Below are 20,584 nucleotides of genomic sequence, written 5' to 3'. Positions count from 1 at the left end.
AAGGAAGTCCAAAGCGACTTTACTTCAGAAGAGGAAACTTCTCAAAAATCAGAAGGTCACAGACAGTGAGGCTTCTGGGTTCCAGTTGCTGGAAACTGCAAGAGGAGACAGATTTTCTTGCGCTTGGTCATGCTTGCGGCTTTCTGATTATGGGCGCCTGTGTGGCTACTGTGAGAACAGCATGCTGGACTAGATGGGCCTCCTTTAGCCTGATCCAGCAGCAGACTATTCTGTATGGGACGCTGGTGGCGCTGGAAGGTCATCAGTTTGAATCCTGTTGCTTTGTCCCTGCTCCTGCCAACCTAGCTGCTCCAAAGCATCCCAGCGCCAGGAGACAGGCACTGCTGTGGTGTCCCATTGTGCCAGAAGCGCTTCAGTCCTGCTGGCCCCTTGACCCGGAAGGCTCTGCAGACAAATGCCAGTTCCATCAGCCTGACAGTGGAGATGAGCTCTGCACCCCACAGTCGAATTCAAATGGACTTAACCGCCCAGGGGTCCTTTAAAAGGTAAAGGGTAAAGGGACCCCTGACCATTAGGTCCAGTCGTGGCCGACTCTGGGGTTGCGGCGCTCATCTCGCTTTATTGGCCGAGGGAGCCGGCATACAGCTTCCGGGTCATGTGGCCAGCAGGACTAAGCCGCTTCTGGCGAACCAGAGCAGCGCACGGAAACGCCGTTTACCTTCCTGCCAGAGCGGTACCTATTTATCTACTTGCACTTTGATGCGCTTTTGAACTGCTAGGTTGGCAGGAGCAGGGACCAAGCAGTGGGAGCTCACCCCGTCGTGGGGATTTGAACCGCCGACCTGCTCGGCAAGCCCTAGGCTCTGTGGTTTAGCCCACAGCGCCACCCGCGTCCCTTACCTTTACCCCTATTATGTACAGGTCTCCGCAGAATGCTGGGGGGGGGAGTGGTGTTCACAAGCACAAGAGCAGACGCTCAGCCGGCAAGTCGAGGCTAGAGCAGGGCAGAGACCGGGACAAGAGGATGCCAGCGCGGCTGATGAGCAGCGTCAGGGGGCGGGGCGAGAGCGGGCGTCTCGCCGCGTCTACAGCGCACGCGCGAAGCGCCCTTGAGAGGCTCTCTCGGCGATTGGCGCCCGCCAGGGGTCAGAGGGCGAGGGGGCGGGGAAGGACGCTGCGTCCCGCGCACGCGCTCTCCCGCCTCGGCGTTTCCATGGCAGCCGCAGCCAACGGGCCGCCGGGCGAAAATGAGCGCAGCCGCCGAAGTGGAGGAGCAGGTGGCGCGGCGCTACGAGATCAAGCGGCGCCTCGGCAAGGGGGTGCGTGGGGCGGGGGGGGGGTCGCCGCCTGGAGGACAAGCCCCCCTAACCCCCCCTCAGCGCGGGGGGCGGAGCCAGGAGTTCAGAGGCCCCCGTCTTCCTATTGATTAACCTGAGGGGGCGCTGCCCCTTTGGCCACTGACGCCCCCCGCTCCCCCCCCGCAGGCCTACGGGATCGTCTGGAAGGCCGTCGATCGCAAGACGGGCGCCGTCGTGGCCGTCAAGAAAATCTTCGACGCCTTCCGGAACCGGACTGACGCTCAGGTGAAGCCCCCCCCCCCCCGGAGACGCCCGCAGTTGATGGCGGCGCAGCAGGGGCTCGACTAGATGACCCCCCCGGGTCCCTTCCGGATGCTGTGAGAGAGAAAGGGAGAGGGAGAAACCTATCGCCATAGAGATCGGAAGGCGCTCAAGGGCACGGGCGCCTGAGGCGGCCAGATGCAGGTGTCGCTCCAGGCAGGACCTGGATTCGGGCTGGGAGAGTCGTGTATTTTTGCCTGGGAAACAAACCGCCCTCTGAGCGAAAGTGACCAGAGGGAGTCGAGGAGGGATGAGAAGAACAGCTGCTGCTGCTGCAGCGTTTTAGAGCTCTTTTTAACAACCCCAAGGCTCAAATAATAAATGGCTATATTATTATTCTTGCAGTTACTATTGTATATAGAATCGTGGTTATTATTACTAAGTGATAATAATAATCCCCAGCTTGGCCAATATGGCTGCAGGGCATAGAAGATGTGGGGCATTGTGGAACGTTGACGTCCTTATTGTATGACTTTACTGGGACCTGAGAAGCTACTCCGACCTCAGCCAATGGTATCTGTTTCTTTTCAGAGAACCTTCCGGGAGATCATGTTCCTTCAGGTAAGCAATGACTGTCTCTTGGCTTTTGGCCCGCGCTTCTGCTTCTTCCAGAATGCCCTTTTGTCTGCGTGTCACTGGGGGCAACACTGGATTTCTGTGGCTACACATGTATTTGTTACAGGGAAATTGGAAGGGGGATGAGAGACACCCCCCATGAGCCTTGCCTCTCCACACCAGAGACAAAGAGTCTCCGCTACACAAATTTTCACTCACACAGGTACCACAGAGATATTTCCCTGCCTTTCACCTGTGAAACCAAATTCTCTAGTGTCAAGAGAAAATAACAGCAACATATCTGCAAAGGCATTGCATCTGCAAGGGGAGCTCAGCTCAGTTTGCAGAAGGAGCCCGCGACTCCCGGCTGAGCCTCAGGTATCCAACAAAGGAAAACAGAGAAAGTGTCAATACCAAATGCAGCATTTCGCTGATAAATGTGGCGCAGTGTGGCGTAGTGGTTAAGAGTGGTAGTCTCGTAATCTGGGGAACCGGGTTCGCGTCTCTGCTCCTCCACATGCAGCTGCTGGGTGACCTTGAGCTAGTCACACTTCTTGAAGTCTTTCAGCCCCACTCACCTCACAGAGTGTTTGTTGTGGGGAGGAAGGGAAAGGAGAACGTTAGCCGCTTTGAGACTCCTGAAGGGGAGTGAAAGGCGGGATATCAAATCCAAACTCCTCTTCTTCTTCTTCTTCTACGTACTGGCTCAATGGGAAAACTTTAGAAATTCATAAGAAATCACTTGTTGTAACAATCTTCTCAGTTCGAACAGCATTTAGGACCCAGGGAAGTGAGGTATAAGGGGAGGAGTGAGTGAGCCCACCATAATCCCTGATATGTACAGTCATGTCTGCAGGACCTTCCAAATGAGATGACTGGTGATACCCTGCCCCAAGAGCGTCAGACAGATAGCCGCCTCAATCACAGTACCTACCCACCCCATAGTGGGATGAAGACAAGGGGTGTATTTGACTCGACCCAGGGACCAGGGAACTGTAAATAGTTTCGTTTGTACTGTGATGGAGTGAGTGTGAAAGGCTGTATTTGAGTGAGGGGAATGCCTCGATCTCAGGTTCTACCCAAGGCTACACCTTTTATGTGACATATCTGTGATGACTTGATGATGCATCCTAAGATTTATTATGGGAAACTTTGGAAAACATTGAAATACTGATGTAACCCATTGATTGAGGCTTCCGGCTGCTCCATCTTTGTATTAGTGGGAAGTCTTGTTGCAACAATAAAGATCAGGCCTACTGGCTGTTTTGCTTCTATCTCCTGGCTCACGTTTCTTGCTTGTGACCCCGACCTGAACCTTAGGGAGTCAAGATTAAGCAATTGTGGGGTGCTCCATGGACTCCTTCTTACATATTAGTTTGGCTTCATGCCCCAGGTGGGAGGGAACAAGTGGGATTCTGATGCTTCAACTTCAGTGGCTACTTTTTTACTGGTGAAAATATGAAGCTGCTTTCTGCTGAGTCAGGCCATTTGTTCATCTGAACCACCCTTTCTCCACCTGTGGGTCCCCAGATGTTGTTGAACTACAACTCCCATCACCCTAGCTAGCAAGGCAAGAACTCAGGGATGATGGGAGTTGTAGTCCAACAACGTCTGGGGACCCACAGGTTGAGAACCGCTGAACCCAGTAGTTCCTGTTCTGGCCGGTAGTGATGAGCTAAGGTCCAAGGCAGACATCTTTTCCAGCCTAGCCCTCTAATACCCTTTTAACTGGAGATGCTGGAGATTGAACTCTTGAAAATGCAAAGCAGCTACTCGGTCTCTTAGCTCAGGCTCTTAACCTTCCCTTTTGGGGAAGTGGGCGGTGACATCTATATATGTCATGTTCCCCTTCCCCACTTTCCTTTTGATTTTTCTTCTCCTCTTTCTCTCTTACATATCCACACAGCAAAGAATAACGCCAGGGCACACTTCCCTTCAGTTGTGCCAAATAACTGGCAATTGGGAGAGAGAGAATTTGGTGCTAGGAAGCCACATGGCTGCATTCTGTCTGTGTACTGACGCCTTTGCAGTAGCTGCTGAAAAAGCTGCTTGGGGCAGTGACAAGCATACACAGATTTGCTGCCCCTACTGATAATTTGGTATCTGTATTACCAAGCTTTTTATGCTTTTGAACTAACTTTCACATTAAACAAGTACATGATTGACTTGAGTGGTAATTAAAGCAATATACAATCATAGAATCTTAGAGTTGGAAGGGACCCAAGGGTCATCTAGTCCAACCCCCTGCAATGCAGAAACCTCACCTACAGCATCCATGACAGATGGTCATCCAACCTCTGTTTAGAAACTTCCAAGGAAGCAGAGTCCACAACCTCTTATGGGAGTCTGTTCCACTGCTGAGAAGCTTACTGTCAGAAAGTATTTCCAAATGTTTAGTCGGAATCTCCTTTCTTGTAACTTGAAGCCATTGGTTTGAGTCCTCCCCTCCAGAGCTCCCTCTTCCATGTGACAGCCCTTAAGATATTTGAAGATGGCTATCACATCCCTTCTCAGTGTCCTATTTCCAGGTTAAACATACCCAACTCCTTCAACTGTTCCTCATAAGACTTGGCTTCTAGATCCTTGAGCATCTTGGCTGCCCTCCTCTGCACACGTTCCAACTTTTCAACATCCTTCTTAAATTGAGGTGCCCAGAATTGGACACAGTATTCTCAGTAAGGTGTCTGAAACACATTCTGTTGTAGCTTTTCCCAACCTGGTGCCCTCCAGATGTTGTTGGACTCAAACTCCTTTCATCATCCCTGATCATTGCCCAGGCTGGCTGCTGTGGTTGATGGGAGCTGGAGTTCAACAACATCTGGAGGGCACCAGGTTGGGGAAGACCACATTACAATTGTCAAGCATATTCGCTTTGGCAGAATATTTATTACACCAAAGTTGGAGTTAGAAAACCATCTTGCTGCAGATGGGTAACCAAGACTTGAGGAGGGTACCTTCTCATGGGAACACCTGTGAGTCAGTGCCAGGCTCTTTCTCTGCAGCCGCCAGATGAGTCTTCCTGCATGCAAACAGCGACTCAACCCACAGTCCCAGTGGTGGTTTTCTGTTTAGAGTATGTTGGGCTCTGCCAGCAAGCTCTGTGAAGAGTCCTCAAGAGCAGCCACCATTGATGGGCAGGTCTTTCTTCCTGCAGGAATTTGGAGAGCATCCAAACATCATCAGACTCTTGAATGTCATCCGAGCTCAGAATGACAAGGACATCTACCTGGTTTTTGAGTCTATGGGTGAGTTTTTCCTGACGGTAACTTAGGTTTCCTTCTTGTGGAGAGGACCTTGACAATGAGGAGCAGGAAGCCAGAGTAAAAGTGCATGTTGAGCACAACATTTTGAGTGCAGGGTAAATGCTACCAAGGGAGGGAAGTGGAGAAGGCTGAAAGCAGCTGACCCACAAGCTTGTAAACAAACAGCCCACCAAGGCCAAAGGGGGAGATGCCAAAAGGAAGGTCCCCTTTGGGTGGCTCATTTGGGAATAGCGAGGGGAGGGCTCCCCCTTGTGTGATCGTGACATGGAGGAGTGGGAGGCAGGCACTGCAGAGTCTGTGCTAAGTGTCTGTGTGCGCAACTCAGTCTCGCATTGTGAGTGGGGGCTGAGGGGAGCTGTCGCCCTGGTGAGCACTTCAGTCAGTGGCTCTTTGCTACACACATGAATAGCTAGGAAACAGCTACGTCTGGTGCGAGTATAGTAGCGGCATGGTGGGGGTGTTGGAGTAAACATGGTTAGGGGGCATGGACATCCTGTTACTGGCTATCCGTAAGTTATACCTGGGGTGAGGGGAGACCCGTGGATGGTTTACAGGGGGTCCTAATGGAGGACTTCTCTCAAGGGGGAAGCAGGGGGAGTGTGGCCCTGTTGCCACTGTTGGCTCTCTCAGTGGCCTTTGATGCAATTGACTGCAATACCTCCTGGCATTCCTCCCTGGATTGAGAGCTGGGGGCACTGCTTTACAGTGGTTCCACTCCTACTTGCATGGCTAGTCTAGGAGAGTCTCCTTGGGGCACTGTGTGTCTACCTCCCAACACCTTAGCTGTGCAGTGCCACAGGGCACTTTTTTATCCCCAATGCTATTTAACATCTTCATGAAGGCATTGGGAGCAATCATCTGGAAGTTGGGGGCACAGGGTCATCACTACACTGATGACACCCAACTCCATTTTGCTGTTAAATCTGCTCACAGGTTGTCATTCAGAGTCCTGGGTTAAGCTCTGAGATATTTGTGACCCTCTTAGCTGAAACTTTTGGGGTAATCCTTGCAGGCCTGGGTTTGGAGGCGGTCTAGCAGAAGGGCCAGGGTTTGTGGTCTTGGGCTGAATGGTCAAGGCAGTGCCAGGCACCCACTGCTTCTCTGCTGTTCCCCGTTTCAGAGACCGACTTGCATGCGGTGATCAAGAAGGGAAATTTACTGAAAGATATTCATAAGTGTTACATCCTGTATCAGCTGTTAAAAGCCACCAAATTCATCCACTCAGGAAACGTCATTCATAGGGACCAGAAGGTACATGTGTGGGCAGGACTTGGGCTCCAGCCATACGTTGAATTAAAGGGGGGGGTGAAATGCTGTAGTGGGTGGGTCTCCCTCGTCCCATTTTCTCTTTTATTACATTATTACACCTCCTTCCAAACAGCTCAGGATTCATACTTGGTTCTTTCTTTGCCTATGACGTAGGTTGGTTTGAGAGAGAGTAACTGGCTCTGGATCACCCAGTGCACTCCCTGGGCAAGCAGGGATTGAACCTGGGTGTCCCTGCTTGTAACCTAGGACTCTAACCATCACACAGACAGGATGGCTGATTCTTGTGTTCTTTCACGCCCCTGATACCTTTTCCACATGCAGCCTTCAAACATCCTGCTGGATGCAGACTGCTTTGTCAAGTTGTGTGACTTTGGACTGGCCCGTTCCCTGTGTCAGATCCACCAGGATCACGACAGCCCAGCCCTGACGGAGTATGTTGCTACCCGCTGGTACCGGGCCCCTGAGATTCTGCTTTCCTCTCACAGGTAAGGAGGGTGCCTCCAGAAGCCTCGGAGAGGCTGAGGAGCTTGAGTCTGTGGCTGCTGTTCACAGCCTCCCATCCTCACTTTCTCGCCTTTGAGACAGGTGAGGCTGTGCAGGGACTGGGCTGGTGCCTGGAGGCAGCGATAGGCAGACAGGCTGGCTGAGAGCCAACAGAAGCTGAATCTTGGCAAGGCAATGGGAGTGGGGGGGGGTCCTGTGTCAGGGAGTTGGGGAGCCAGCCTGTTCTCAATGGAGCTGCCCACTCCTGAAGTAGCAGCGTGGTGGCTTGGAAGTCCTCCTTGGTCTGGATTTGCCACCGTTGCTCCTCCTGGGTTGAGCTGCCTTTGCCACGCTCTGGTGTCCCCTCAGCCGGACTCTTGTCATGCTGGGTGCAATGTGCTGTTGCTGGCTTTGCAGGTGGCATGCCAATCCAGAGCCATGGCACCTCCCCTTGGGGAGCTGAGCTGGCTGCCTACTTGCTGTTGGCTCCACATGAGTGTGTTAGTCCCAAACCAAGAGGACCCAAGTCCCTAGAAGTCAGTCTGTTCTCACATTTGCCCAGTCAGGCCTTGCAGTTGGTGGGGGAGGCCATTCAGATGTCCCATCAACGGGCGTGGCTTGGTGCCCAGTGGTGGTGGACCGGGCCTTCTCTGCAGTGCCCTGACCAGAGGAACTCCCTCCCTCATGGAGATGGTTACCCCCCCCACCTCCCATCTGTCAGAAGGTGAATGAAAATGCTCTTCTTCACACCAGCTTTGTGGTGAGGACTGTGGAAGGAACGTTACAATTAAAGTGCAGCTGAACTGTTTTAATTCTTGAACAGTTTTACTGCTTTTGATTTTATATGCCGCTTCATGATCTTTTGTGCTTTGCCCTGATGAAAGGTGGTCTAGAAAAACAAGGAAATACATTTCTTCCTCTGGGGGCACTAGTGGCATTGGGGTGCCAGGCCCAAGGGGCACTGGCAGGTCCAGATCCAGCCCCAAAGTATCCCCTGTTTGGTGTGGGCCTGAAGTAAGCAACTTTTTGCCAGTACACAAACACCAGGGAATAGGAGTGATGTGGAAGGAAGAAAGGGAAAGGAAGAAAGCAGGATCAAGCACATCTTCAGGGCATCAGGTCTGGATATCTGTGTTGAGGGATGCCAGGAGCCCTTGGATGTCTGACTCCTGAGGCCCAACATGGATGTCTTCTTCCTTGCTTGCAGCTACACGAAGGGTGTGGACATGTGGAGCCTGGGCTGCATCTTGGGCGAGATGCTCCTGGGGAAGCCTCTCTTCCCTGGCACATCCACAGTCAACCAACTAGAGCAGATTCTGCGTGTTGTTCCTGCTCCCTCTCCAGAAGGTGAGAAGGTTTCGCGGAGGAGGAGAGCCAGCTCAAGGAAAGGGGGACCTTTGGAAGTTCTGTGGGTGCTGCAGAGAGTGTGGCAAAGGAGTGAAAAGGTGCCCAGCCCCCTTTCCGGCTGCAGCTACAGAAGTATACTTTTAAGCCAGCACCAAAAGAACTCAGCTCCATGTGGGACTGCCCTTAGGGCTGCTGGTGCAGAATGTGACGGCTAGACTGCTGATGGGGAGATCTGGTTGAGAGCATGTGACACCCTTGTTAAAAGAGCTGCACTGGCTGCCCATCTGCTACCCAGAGAGATTCAAGGTCCCTGAAGTACTTGGGTCCAGAGTACCTCAGGCATCGCCTGAACCCTTAGAACCCAGCTCAGTCACTAAGATCATATGCAGGAACATCTATGAATTAGTGAGGCTAATTTTACAACATCTGTGTCATTGGCCCATTCCTGAGAGGCTGGCTGACTCCCAGGGCCCACCTCTGCAGCCCTGCGCTCCTGCTGCTGCACTGTGTGTGGTGTTCCGCTGGGAAGGAGGGAGAGAGCAAGCAGAGGACGGGTGAGCGGCACTTCCCTGGCAGAAGCGCCTGCCTCCTGTCCTGGTGAGGTTGACTGACTGCCTTGCTGTTGCAGATGTGGCTGCCTTCCACTCCGACTACAGAGCCTCCATTATTGGCCGACTGAGCTGCCAGTGAGTGTCTTGTCCTTCCCTCCCATTCTGGGGGGGCTTGAGCAGCCAGTTGCTCACGGTCCTGCTGAGAACATACCTCCAGGGCTGGGTGGGGTGGTCTGTCTGTTGCTTGCAGGTGGGGAGCTGCTGTGCGCCTTTTCTCCAACTGCAGGCCACAGGTGGCTTTTGAGGAGCTTCTGCCCACCTCCACCCCCACCCAAGCCTTGGACCTTCTGAAACGGCTCCTGGTATTCAACCCTGAGAAGCGACTGACGGCGGAACAGGCATTGGAGCATCCCTACATGCGACGGTGAGTGTCTTGAGGACTGGGTTGCAGTGGAGGCATCTTGGCCTGTGCTGGGTGGGGAGTTGCCCGTCTTCTGAAGGGTCAGACAGACATGCTTGGGCAAGTTGCAGCCCATGGGCCAGCTGGTCAGGTCCTGGTGCTTGGCCAAGGGCCAGCGTCTCTCCTTGGTGCCAGCCGAAGGATCTTGCCTCACTCCATGTGCTCTTGGCAGGTTCCACTGCCCCAGCAAAGAGCCTGCTCTTGGCTACAGTGTGGTCCTCCCCCTGGATGATGACGTGCAGCTCTCTGTGGCTGAGTATCGCAATAAGCTCTATGAGGTAAGACTCCTCGTGCACCCCTAAGACGGAATGGGCTGCTGGCGCCCTTGACCTGTGTTCACCACGGCATCCTCCAAAGGGACTTGGGTGGGTAACTACTGTGCATGCCAACATTGTGCACGGCTTTCCTGGCATGTGCAGCCTCTGCTGAGTCTCCAGCAGAAAGGAGTTCCAAAGGTTGAGGGGCAGCCACTGAGAAGGCCTCCTGCAGGTCCGCCTCGGTGCTTAGCCGCAGCAGGTCAGGGGGTGGAAATGGGCCTAGGGCACTTTGGCCCATCTAGCTGCCTATCCTGACAGGCCATCCCAGACCTTTTCTTCCTCTTGCTTAAACCTGCTTGAACTGGTCTTTTCCTGCCACAGGTTTCTTCTGCTCAATATTCCCAGCATCACATGAGTTGGGAGAATTCCAGGTCATCTAGGCTGTCCCCTCTTCTCAGTGGAATGGTTGCCAGTCCTCTCCTTAAGTATTTCCACTGCCAATGCATTTCTGTACCTGCCATCCAGCAAAAGAAAATTCTTAACTGCTCTTGCCATACTGGTGATTTGAAACCTGATCAGATCTTCTTCTTTGCAGATGATCTTGGAAAGGAAGGCCAGGAACCGCCACCCTCAGAAGCATCAGCAGCCCCAAAATGAGAACCTCCAGCCCAGTCCCCCTCCCAAAACGCGCTGTGAGGCACAAGGGGTGTCACCGCCCCTCCCGTCAAGGGGCTCCCCCCAGTTGTTGGCACCTTGTGAAGCTTCCCAGCAGAGGGCAAAGGAGACCAGGAGCCTTGGCCGCCTCAGGCCAGGGATCACACCCCCCCTGTGCAGTCCCGCCAGCCACATGACCAGCCACGGTAGGTGTCCCCTTGCAACTGTGCCTTTGGCTGGGGTGAATGGGACGGACACAGTGCCCCAGAGCACCTTCCTCCGGCTTGTGAGGCTGGCCAGCCTCTTGTGAGATTGCTGAGAGAGGCGGGTGGAGAGGTGGAGGACTGTGGGGCTCCAGCCGTCCCCAGCCAGCTTCCACCACGAGGTTCTGCTTGAAAAGCCTCCAGCCCCTGGGTTTCTGTGAGGCCAGGAAATAGAGGAGGGCAGCTGAGCGGTGTCCCAGGACTCCCACTAGTCAAAGGCTATTGAGGGAGGAATTTGTCATACGTGTGTCATACTTGTGGAGGAAAACCTTAAACACGTTGCAGAGTTTCCCAAAATAGACCAGAGGCAGTAGTACTTCATTCAGCAGAGCTTTCCTTGTGCTGAAGGCAAATACAGCATAATGGTTATCAAATCCAATACAATCAGGATTGGCTCAGCCCATGCAAAATCCAGTTGCAGCATTTATAAACTTAGCTCATAGTAAGACTAAACCTTAGCACTAAGCATCCTATGTATAGAAAGACCACACAGAAGGAAGAGAGAGAGAAGAGAAAGGAAGAGTAAAACCAGGCTCCTTCTGGCCTATATTTATAGTCAGCATGACCTTAATTGGAAGAGAACTAATTCAAAGCAGCTGTACTCAGCTTCTCTGAAGGTATAACCCAAACAATCATTAACCCTTCTGCCTCTTCTTCTCACACACAGAGAGGCTTCTAGTAGCTTCTAGAATTAATCAGAATACAAAGATCTTTACATATGAGATCAATACTTTCTGCACTAAGAAATGCAAACTGACAGAATTGGCTTGCCTTCTAGGGCAGTTACAGATAGGTAGCCGTGTTGGTCTGCCATAGTCAAAACAAAAAAATTCCTTCCAGTAGCACCTTAAAGACCAACTAAGTTAGTTCTTGGTATGAGCTTTCGTGTGCATGCACACTTCTTCTAGGGCAGGAAAGGCTCACTGGAAGGAGGAGACCAGGAGCAGAGGGTGCCTGGGGGTGTGTGTGCAAAAATCACACCTGCACCTCAGGAAGCCTTGCCCTTGTCCTGTCTTGGCATCTCTAGTGCCAGGAGAAGCTCGGAGTGGGCGTTCTGGCAGGACAGGCTGTGATGAGTTTATTGGCAGGCTTTATCTCGTCCTTTTATTCTGTTTAATGTAATAATTCAATTGTGTGTATGTTAAAGGTAAAGGTAAAGGTACCCCTGCCCGTACGGGCCAGTCTTGACAGACTCTGGGGTTCTGCCCCCATCTCACTTAAGAGGCCAGGGGCCAGCGCTGTCCGGAGACACTTCCGGGTCACGTGGCCAGCGTGACATCGCTGCTCTGGCGAGCCAGAGCCGCACACGGAAACGCCGTTTACCTTCCCGCTGGTAAGCGGTCCCTATTTATCTACTTGCACCCGGAGGTGCTTTCGAACTGCTAGGTTGGCAGGCGCTGGGACCGAGCAGCGGGAGCGCACCCCGCCGCAGGGATTCGAACTGCCGACCTTTCGATCGGCAAGTCCTAGGCGCTGAGGCTTTAACCCACAGCGCCACCTGCGTCCCGGTGACGGTGTGTATGTTAGCAGAGTGCAAATTTTAAAAGTGAAATAATGCTATAGGGATTTTCCCACTGGCTTGGCTTTCTGGGTTGCCTGATCTGCCTTACAAAGATCTTGGGGTTCCTGCTGACCACCAAGACACCCCATCTTTCCTCTGCCAGTCCAGGAAGGACCTTTGCTCAGGCTTGCTCAGAATAAGTTGCTTGGATGCCATCATCCTTTGCCAAAATAGCAAAGGTGGTGCCCAATGGAGAACCAAGAGAGGAGCCTCCCCCAGCCCCCGGTCATTCCAGTCTGCCTGGGGCACTGAGCCTTCTCTGTGGCCTTTTCCTTCCTGAGTGTTGTGATTCAGGCTCTCTCATTTCAGCACATAGTCTGGCTCCCAGCAACATGGCCAGGAATCGCTCTGCACCACTCCTGCAGCAGCCGACTGCTGCCCTCAGCCAGAAAGTGGGGAAGCAGGCGCTTGCCGTACCAGCCAGCAGCCCACCCCCTGCAGCAGCTCCTCAAACTATCCATGGCGTGAGTAACTTGGTTGTTGTCTTCCTCTTCCTCCCGTGCGCAGCCCCTTCAGAGCAGGCGGCCAGCTGGCCATCTGCAGGAGCCACGCACAAAGCAGCTCTCCAGCAACACTGACGCTCCAGCTGCTGCAGAATGAGCCCACCTGCCTGCCTCCCTCTCTCCCCCACCCCACCCCTACCACGCTAGGGAGGCAAGGGAGATGCAATGAGGTCTCCGCCTCTTGGGCTCACTGCCTCCTAACTGCCAAGCCGCTTCTCCAAAGCCCTTCTGCTCCATCCCCTTCTGCCCCAGCACACGGCCCCACCTGCAGCATGGGGGTCATGAAGCATCTCTGCCTTGTGGCAGGAGGGTGTATGGGTGGCGAGGGGCAGCTTGATCCTTTCTCAGTGATGGCCGTTGTTATGGGAAATCTCCTCCCAGTTGCTGCAGCTGCTTTGCTTCCCCCTTCTCTACTCTTGAGTCAGGCAGGGTTCAGACTCCACTTTGCTTTGCTTCAGCAGGTGCCCAAAGGCCTGGAGGTGGGGAGAGGCCAGGCAACCTCCTTCCCCAGGCCCCTTTCACTGTGTGCTCAAGCCCAGGAGGCGGCTCTTCACCACCACCTGATGAGGAAGGAGGGCTCCCCCAGGAAGGCGGCTGCTGGCCTGGTGAGTGAAATGAAGCCTCTTTCCTGCCCTCCCAACACTTCGTTCCTGGCTTGGGGTCCTTGTGTGAAAGGAGCCACTAGACCAGGAGCTCAACCAGCCAGGTGGGCTGCAGGTGGAGTGGGCAGTCAGGGCGGGCTACAGGTGGATCTGTGGAAAGGCTGCAAGTTGGTTCCTGATGGCTTCTAAGGCTGGGAGATCTTTGTGCAAAGCAGGCAGGGGTAAGGAACTGAAGAAGGCAGACTATGCTCCTCTACGTGGGGAGACTGGGTTGCGATGGACTAGGTTTCTCTGGTCTGGCAGGAAGGCAGCAACTGGTTTGACAGGTCTGGGACTCCAGCCATGACTGTGGCTGCAGCTGACTCCTCTGACACTGGGCTGCTTATAAGGTGCAGCTGTCTGGCCAGCTCCAGCTCTCCAGTCCAAGCAAAGGGGCTGAGTCTTGGGAGCCGCCGGGTTCAGCTCAGACCTTTCCTCTTGTCCCAAATGGTATGTTGAGGGATGCTCCCCGTCCCACCAAGTGTTCCTGCTCCCATCTGCGGTGCCCCCACAGCTCTCCTGTCTCTTTTGCAGAATCCAGGGAGCTCCGAGGTCCACAGCAGGGAAGCTCGCTCATTTCTTAAGCCCAGTAAGAAGATGTTCCGGGCTACAGCAAACGTGGGAATGGCTGGGGACCCAAAGGCCTGCCTGGGCAGTTACTCCCAGTCCTATGGGACCATCTGCAAGTCTGCTCTTCAGAGTCTGCCTGTATCAGACACTTGCCAGCAGGCAATAGACCACAACACCCAGCAGCTTTGACCTTCCCAGCCCAGCTCAGCCTGCTCCCAAACTGCAGAGCCAATCCTGCAACTGCCCAGGGCCTGAAAGGTGGAGGGAGGGAAGACGGGCAACCGCCTACCCTGCCACTCAGGACAGTTGAGCAGGGTGCTCTTGCTGCAGCACAGTCTCTGCTCCCCTGACTAAGACCTGCTTCTCTTCCCCATTTCACGCCCTGGGTGTAAAACCACTCTGGGAGCCACCAGAGACAGAGAAAGTGCTGGCTGAGACCCCTGACCCACCTCCCTGTGCGCCTTTGGGGTCCTGGGCCACCTGCCAACGCCTTTCTGCACTCTCCTCTCTGTGCCCATGGCTACAGCCTGTGGACTTACCCTTGTAAGGGTTTTTAATAAAAGGAGTCTTTTAAAAACATCTTCAAATAATCCATGAGAAAGGACTCTTTCTTGGTTATCTGCTGTAGAGGGGAGTGAATGGAATAAATACAATAATTTTGATTTCTGCTCTAAGGCTGAACAGCTGGAGCTGTCCCCACACCCCCGCCTGCAGCATTTCTGGGTGTTGGTGCATCTGGATTCTGAACTGCTTGAGTGTGTGCAGAGGGACAATGTCCAGGAAAAAAACATGCCCCAGTAGTGAACCACAAACTTCCCACAGGAAATCAATTGCTCCTCCATTACACTGAATTTTCTTTTTAATTGTTAGCTGTTTGGTTATTATTTTAATAGAAAAGCAAGGTACAAGTAATTCAACTAAACTGAGTGTGCCCAAAGTGTTTTGCACACTCATGGGATGGGGTCAGACTGGCATCTGGGTGTTACCTCTCTCCCCCCCCCCCCCCGTCTTCTTAGGCCCAGGCTGAGCCAGATGCCACTGCCTTGCTCCCAGCCCCCTGACTAACCAGGCGCTTCTGCTGCTTGGGGCTGAGGCCAGGCTCTTTAGGAAACGAGCTGCTGCACTGGGAAACCTGGGGGGCTGTCAAAATGAGACCTGGAAGGGTTTGCACCTGGCACCTTTAGCCTGCAATCCTACAACACCCTTCTGTGCACATTGGGACCTGCATTTAAGGAGAGAGGCCTGGGTGTGTGCTATCAGAAGTAAGCCTCTGTGTTTGGGAGTAGGCACACTTGCACACTGGCACTACTGAGTCAAAGCTGTTTCTGAGATCCTTTCCCTAACCAGACTACACGTCCATCAATGTGTCACCAAGGAGACAGAGGCTGGGAAAGTGCTATTTATTTTATATATTTCTGTGTCACACTTTAGCACAAAAATTCCCAAGGAAACTTACAACAAGAACAAAACAGTAAGAACAAAAATAACACTAAGACAACCAACAAGCTAAACACTTAAAACTCTGCACAAAGACCGGCGATGTTGCTGCTAGCCCCTGCTGACAGGAGGGCTGTGTGCCTGGCACGGCCTCTGCCCCTTTCTGGTGCCATCTTGACTTGGCCGTTGACCTGGGCTTCGCCTCTCTGAGAGGAATCAGCAGCAGCCACAATCCCCCGGGGTGCTTGCCTGGTAGCAGTGGGACAACTCAGCCCTGGGGCCAGGTGCTGGGACCAAGAGTGTCATCTCGAGGCAATGTGGGGGATGCTTAGCAGCTGCAAAGGGCCTGGGGCTTAGCTGGCTCTGTGGAAGAGGACCCTGGTTGGCATGTGATGCACCTTGTATGACTGGACTGCCTGCAGCACAGGATTGACCCTGGAACATGTTTAAGCGGCATGGGTTACTTTATCCATATACCTTCTTGGTAGTGAAAGTAGGAGAAACAGGAAGCTGCAATCTCCAGCTCACTGGTACTTTGTAGGGAGTGAGGCACTGGGAATCCTAAGTAATGGCAAGCTCTCTTGAGCCTCTTGGACACCTGGCTGCAACCTTGGGACCTGTTCCCCGCCTGTGAGAAACCTGGAGCTGATTTCCTGCGTGGCAATGACTCTGCTCCTCACCGGTGTGGTACATCTGAAGCTGGTGCCACTGGGGATGAGCAGCCGAGCCCCTCGATGCCTAAGCCACCTGCGCAAGCGGGCAAGGTCTTGCCTGTACTGGTGCTCTCGCAGCAGCAGCTGCTGCTGCGCCTTCAGGTGAAGCACAAGGGATTTCAGCACTTTGGCCTCTCTGATGAGGTCCACAAGCTCATGATGCAGGCGCCGGTTGTCAGCTTTCACCTGCTTAGTGTGCCGGATGAGGCTGCGCACTGCTTCCTTTTCAGCCAGCCTCACCAGAGCCTGGATCTTCAGCTGAGCTTGCATCTCATAGTCTGTCACCTGCTGTACATGTTCACTCTTGAGCTTGTGCATTTGCTCCGTGTGCAGCACTTTCATGACCAGCAGCTCCTTCTCCAGGTCCCGGATCCGTGTCAGCTGCTGGAACTGCAGCTCCTGGTAAGGCTGCAGTGCTTCAATTTCCTTGTTCACGAGGGAGAGCTTTGTCTCCATCTCTATCAGCTGGGACCTCACATCCCTCTCCTTTTCCTGGTACTCAGTGGTCAGCTTTGCCTTCTGCTTCCGGATCTGGATTAAGTCTGAGAGATTCTGGTCATTCAGAGAAATGATGGCGTTCTGGTTGCGGAGGGTGCGTCTGTTTATGTAGGAGATGTAGACTTTGTTGATCTCTCGGATCTTTTGGGCTTCCTTGTCCAGGAACTCGTTTTCCCACTGAAAGTTCCTCACACGCTGAGTGTATGTTTTGATGTGCTCTGTCAAGGTTTCAAATTCCTTCTGCAGGTATATCTCCCTCTCACTGACGTATGGCAAGGAGCTTGTTTGCCCCTTGGCTGCATCCTTGGCTTTCTTCTTGGCTTTCTTCTTCGGTTTGGTGTCTTTCTTCTTTGGTGGCATATTGGGCTAAGGGGTCGGGTTCTAGACACTGCCAGATGTGATTATTGTTACTGTAAAAGATGAATTGTTCTTACTAAACTAAAAAGCTCCCCAAACTCTTGCCTCATAGGGGAATTGTTCCATTCCCTTGATCACATTGCTTTCCCTTTTCCAACTCTAAAATATCATTTCCGAGGGGAGTGACCGGTAGTCAAAGTATGGCTGCACCATAGATTTGTATAATGGCAATATGAAATTGGCAGTTTTACTTCCAATTCCTTTCCTAATGATCTCTAGCATGGATGCACACTAGGTAAAGACAAATACAAGGAACTACCTGCTGTGACCCCCACAGTCTTGTTCTTGGTTCACCAGTGCCAGTTCAGACCCCATTAGCCTATGTGTGAAATTAAGATTCCCCCCCCAACATACATCCCTTTAGACTTTTATTATTTTCTCTTATTATTAATTAAAATTATACACCACCAACCATCACAGGGTGGTTTACAACATAAAAACACAAAATACATAACATAATAGCAACCCTGCATCTGAATGGCAATGTCCATCAACTTTGGGGGGATTCGGCTCCCTAAAATATTTTACAGTGAGCTGAAGGGACCTTGGCCCCTAGAAGTTGGCTCCTTTGCTCCACAGTGAAAGCAGTATCAAAAGCTGAACTGCACCGCCAGGTTAATCTGGCACTTTTAAATGCCAATAAAGGAGATTGATGATACAAATCAATTTGATCCATACTCGCATGCCAAACTCACGTTGTGGGGAAACCCTATATTAAAAATTGATAAAAAGGTGGTAATATGGAAAAACTGGATGGAAGCAGGTATATTACCTCTGGACCAACTGATAGATGAGGAACATGAGTTTTATACTTATGCTGTTTTAAGGTGGGGCTCAGTGGCAGTACTTTCAGGTACAACATCTCCTAACAAGTCTGTTTGGGCCACAACTTTCTCAATTTCTGAGACACCTGTGATACTGAGCAATTGAGTAATTCACTTGAAACAAAAAAAGCCTGCAATTACTTTTTATAGAGACCTACTAACCATAAATAAGATTGATATCCAGATCTTAAGAAATGAATGAAATAAAGAATTAGAAATTTCAATATTACCTAGACAATGGGAAAGTATTTTAGCTGCTCTACCCATGGTATCAATGGATCTTAACTTAAGACTTATACAGCAGAAAATAATATTTAGAATCTATTGGACTCCTTTACATCTGTATAAAAAATGATTTGCTAAGATTGCTTTATGCTGGAGATGTGTTAAGGACCATGCCTCCCTGAAACATATGTTTATACCGTGTTCTATACTTAATTTTGGGAGAAAGTGCTGGATTTTACAAATATGACTGTTCAGAAAAAACCCTAAATTTTTCAGCAGAGAATATTCTTCTGAACCATATGAGTTAACTATATGGAAATCTAAACCACTGAGCCTCTTGGGCTTGCTGATCAGAAGGTTGGCAGTTCGAATCCCCGCGATGGGGTGAGCTCCTGTTGCTTTGTCCCAGCTCCTGACAACCTAGCAATTTGAAAGCATGCCAGTGCAAGTAGATAAATAGGTATCGCTGTGGCGGGAAGGTAAATGACGTTTCCGTGCACTCTGGTTTCTGTCACGGTGTCCTGTTGCACCAGAAGTGGTGTAGTCCTGCTGGCCACATGACCCGGAAAGCTGTCTGCAGACAACCGCTGGCTCCCTCGGCCTGAAGCAAGTTGAGCGCTGCAACCCCAGAGTCGCCTTTAACTGGACTTAACCGTCCAGGGGTCCTTTACCTTTTTTACACTGTGGATTCATGCACAGCTTTTTAAAAAATGGGTTTGGCAAAATGCATTCCCCCCCCCCTTTATTGGAATTGGGGATTTGAACCACTGACCTTCTGATTGGCAAGCCCAAGAGGTTCAGTGGTTTAGACCACAATGCCGCCCACACCCCCGGTCCCTAATCAACCATGTAATGGAATGGGGGAAAGAGGCAAAGTGGAGCTCCAGCTCTAGCAGCAGAAGCAGTTTCTGTTTCACAGTTAGTAGTAGTTCCATTTTATTCTGAACTATTCAGACATAATTTGTAGGACCGGGCTTGGTTGTAAGCACCACCACACTTTAGGTAGGGTCATGTCAGGGAACTGCCATCAGTGCTGGAGGGAGAGAGCAAGCTCCAGAGGGATTCCAGAGTGTGTCCCGGGAGGGGGAGAGGCAGCCCAGCTTCTGGGGAAGAGAATCAGCGTAGCACCAGTGGAGAAGGGGGGCAGATGGGGAATCGGCGAGGCGGTCCCATGACTCCTTGCCGGGGACCAGCGGGGAGAGTAAGGGTCCTCCGCTGCCTACGCCCTCCTTGCGCAAAAGGCTTCCACGCAGGGTGAGTAGGAGGAGAGTAGGAGGAGACTAGGCGTCAAAAAGCTGCTTTGCTGGAAGAAGTTTAAGAAACGCCCACTGACGGATTCTGCCAGCGATTGAGACAGCCACGGGTGAGTGGCTGTCCGGACAGAAAAGGTTCACTCAGGCAACCCAGCCAGGTGTTGGCACCGGCTTACGCACGAGCAACCCCTAGAACCGTTACAGGTTGTAACAGAGAAACTGAAGCAGATTCAGAAAAGGAGAAGAAAGTTGGTCAAAGATGTGCAAAACCTATTAGAAAAGGTTGAGGAAACTGGCTTTGTTTAGTCTGCTGTAGACTTGGGGAGGAGAGGCAGGAGAACAACCTTCAGGTACTTGAAGGGCCATTCTCATAAAGAGGTCAAAACCTTGCTCTCTGTCACTCTCCCCACAGGAGAAGGCAGCACTAGGTCTAATGGTCTTCAATCTCACAATTGATGGTTGGGCTGGAGTTCAAAGGGATTCCTGTGGACTGCCTAGGACTGCAGTTGTTCTTGTGTGGAAATAGAGTGACTCCCACAAACGCAGCAAACCACTGGATGTCTCACTAACCTGGGTGCTATGATTGCCTTTCTTATCCCCCAACTCTTGCCTGGCACCTCCGTGACGACCAGAGGAGAGGATGTAGAAAATGCACAGGAAACTGCAGTTGGCTGACAACCACCGGGCATCGTTGGAAAGTGGGTTGTTTCCATGGCGATGGAACATTGGCATAACTGACCTTGTCCAGCACTGCCAGCTGGCCTTGTGGCCCAACTCTAGGCTTTGCCTAGGCTGCTGTTACAAATGTGTCAGAAGTGGTGGAGGGCAACAGAGGCCTTGGCACCAAGAAAAGGCAGTGCTACCATGCAGGACATGCTGAACTCTTTAGTGTCTCCAATTCAGAAAGGGGCCTTTCTGTCTACCATGTTTTTTGGAAGCTCATCCCCACACAATCCTCCCTCAAAATAAAACAGGCTCAGTGTCTTTAAAAATCACTGGCATTTTTTTTAAGGGAAAGGTTTCTGATCTCCCCGCTTCTTAAGCCATTTCTACCAAAGTTCACGAGAATTGTATGCTGAACTTCAACTCCAGTAAATTACTCCAGAACCAAAACTCATCGTCAATTTCTCAACACTAACAGCACAGGAGTCCAGCAAAACAGCTGGAAGGTGCCATGCTGGCAAATGTCACATCAGATCAGAGAACCAGGAGCCAAGGGCTGTGAAAGGCCTTCCAAAGGGCCGAGCCCACTGAGGCTTT

General features: G+C 52.0%; 2 protein-coding genes across 3 annotated transcripts; one reads left to right on the top strand and one right to left on the bottom strand.

The window, feature by feature from the left end:
* Positions 1-1,120: 1,120 nt before the first annotated feature.
* Positions 1,121-14,547, top strand: MAPK15 (mitogen-activated protein kinase 15). Of its 2 annotated transcripts, none has more exons than XM_081919607.1 (14): positions 1,121-1,280; positions 1,446-1,544; positions 2,112-2,141; positions 5,290-5,380; positions 6,519-6,649; positions 6,989-7,152; positions 8,358-8,497; positions 9,126-9,183; positions 9,335-9,472; positions 9,681-9,786; positions 10,361-10,625; positions 12,553-12,707; positions 13,208-13,351; positions 13,922-14,547. In XM_081919607.1, exons 1-14 carry the CDS (start codon positions 1,209-1,211, stop codon positions 14,144-14,146), a joined length of 1,818 nt encoding a protein of 605 aa, XP_081775733.1. In that variant the 5' UTR covers positions 1,121-1,208; the 3' UTR covers positions 14,147-14,547. The 2 variants fall into 2 exon arrangements, with proteins under 2 accessions (XP_081775733.1, XP_081775732.1); XM_081919606.1 differs by having other exon boundaries at positions 13,205-13,351.
* Positions 14,548-15,342: 795 nt separating this feature from the next.
* Positions 15,343-20,052, bottom strand: CCDC166 (coiled-coil domain containing 166). Its single transcript, XM_081919636.1, has 2 exons — positions 19,895-20,052; positions 15,343-16,993 (listed from the first exon to the last, which is right to left on the bottom strand). The coding sequence occupies exon 2, from the start codon at positions 16,963-16,965 to the stop codon at positions 15,919-15,921; it is 1,047 nt and encodes a 348-aa protein (XP_081775762.1). The 5' UTR covers positions 16,966-16,993; positions 19,895-20,052; the 3' UTR covers positions 15,343-15,918.
* Between the last annotated feature and the right edge of the window lie 532 nt (positions 20,053-20,584).

Source organism: Podarcis melisellensis, assembly GCF_964234715.1.
Source record: "Podarcis melisellensis genome assembly, chromosome: 7".
NCBI classification, from domain to species: Eukaryota; Metazoa; Chordata; class Lepidosauria; order Squamata; family Lacertidae; genus Podarcis; species Podarcis melisellensis.
This window is presented reverse-complemented; position numbering and strand designations above follow the sequence as displayed.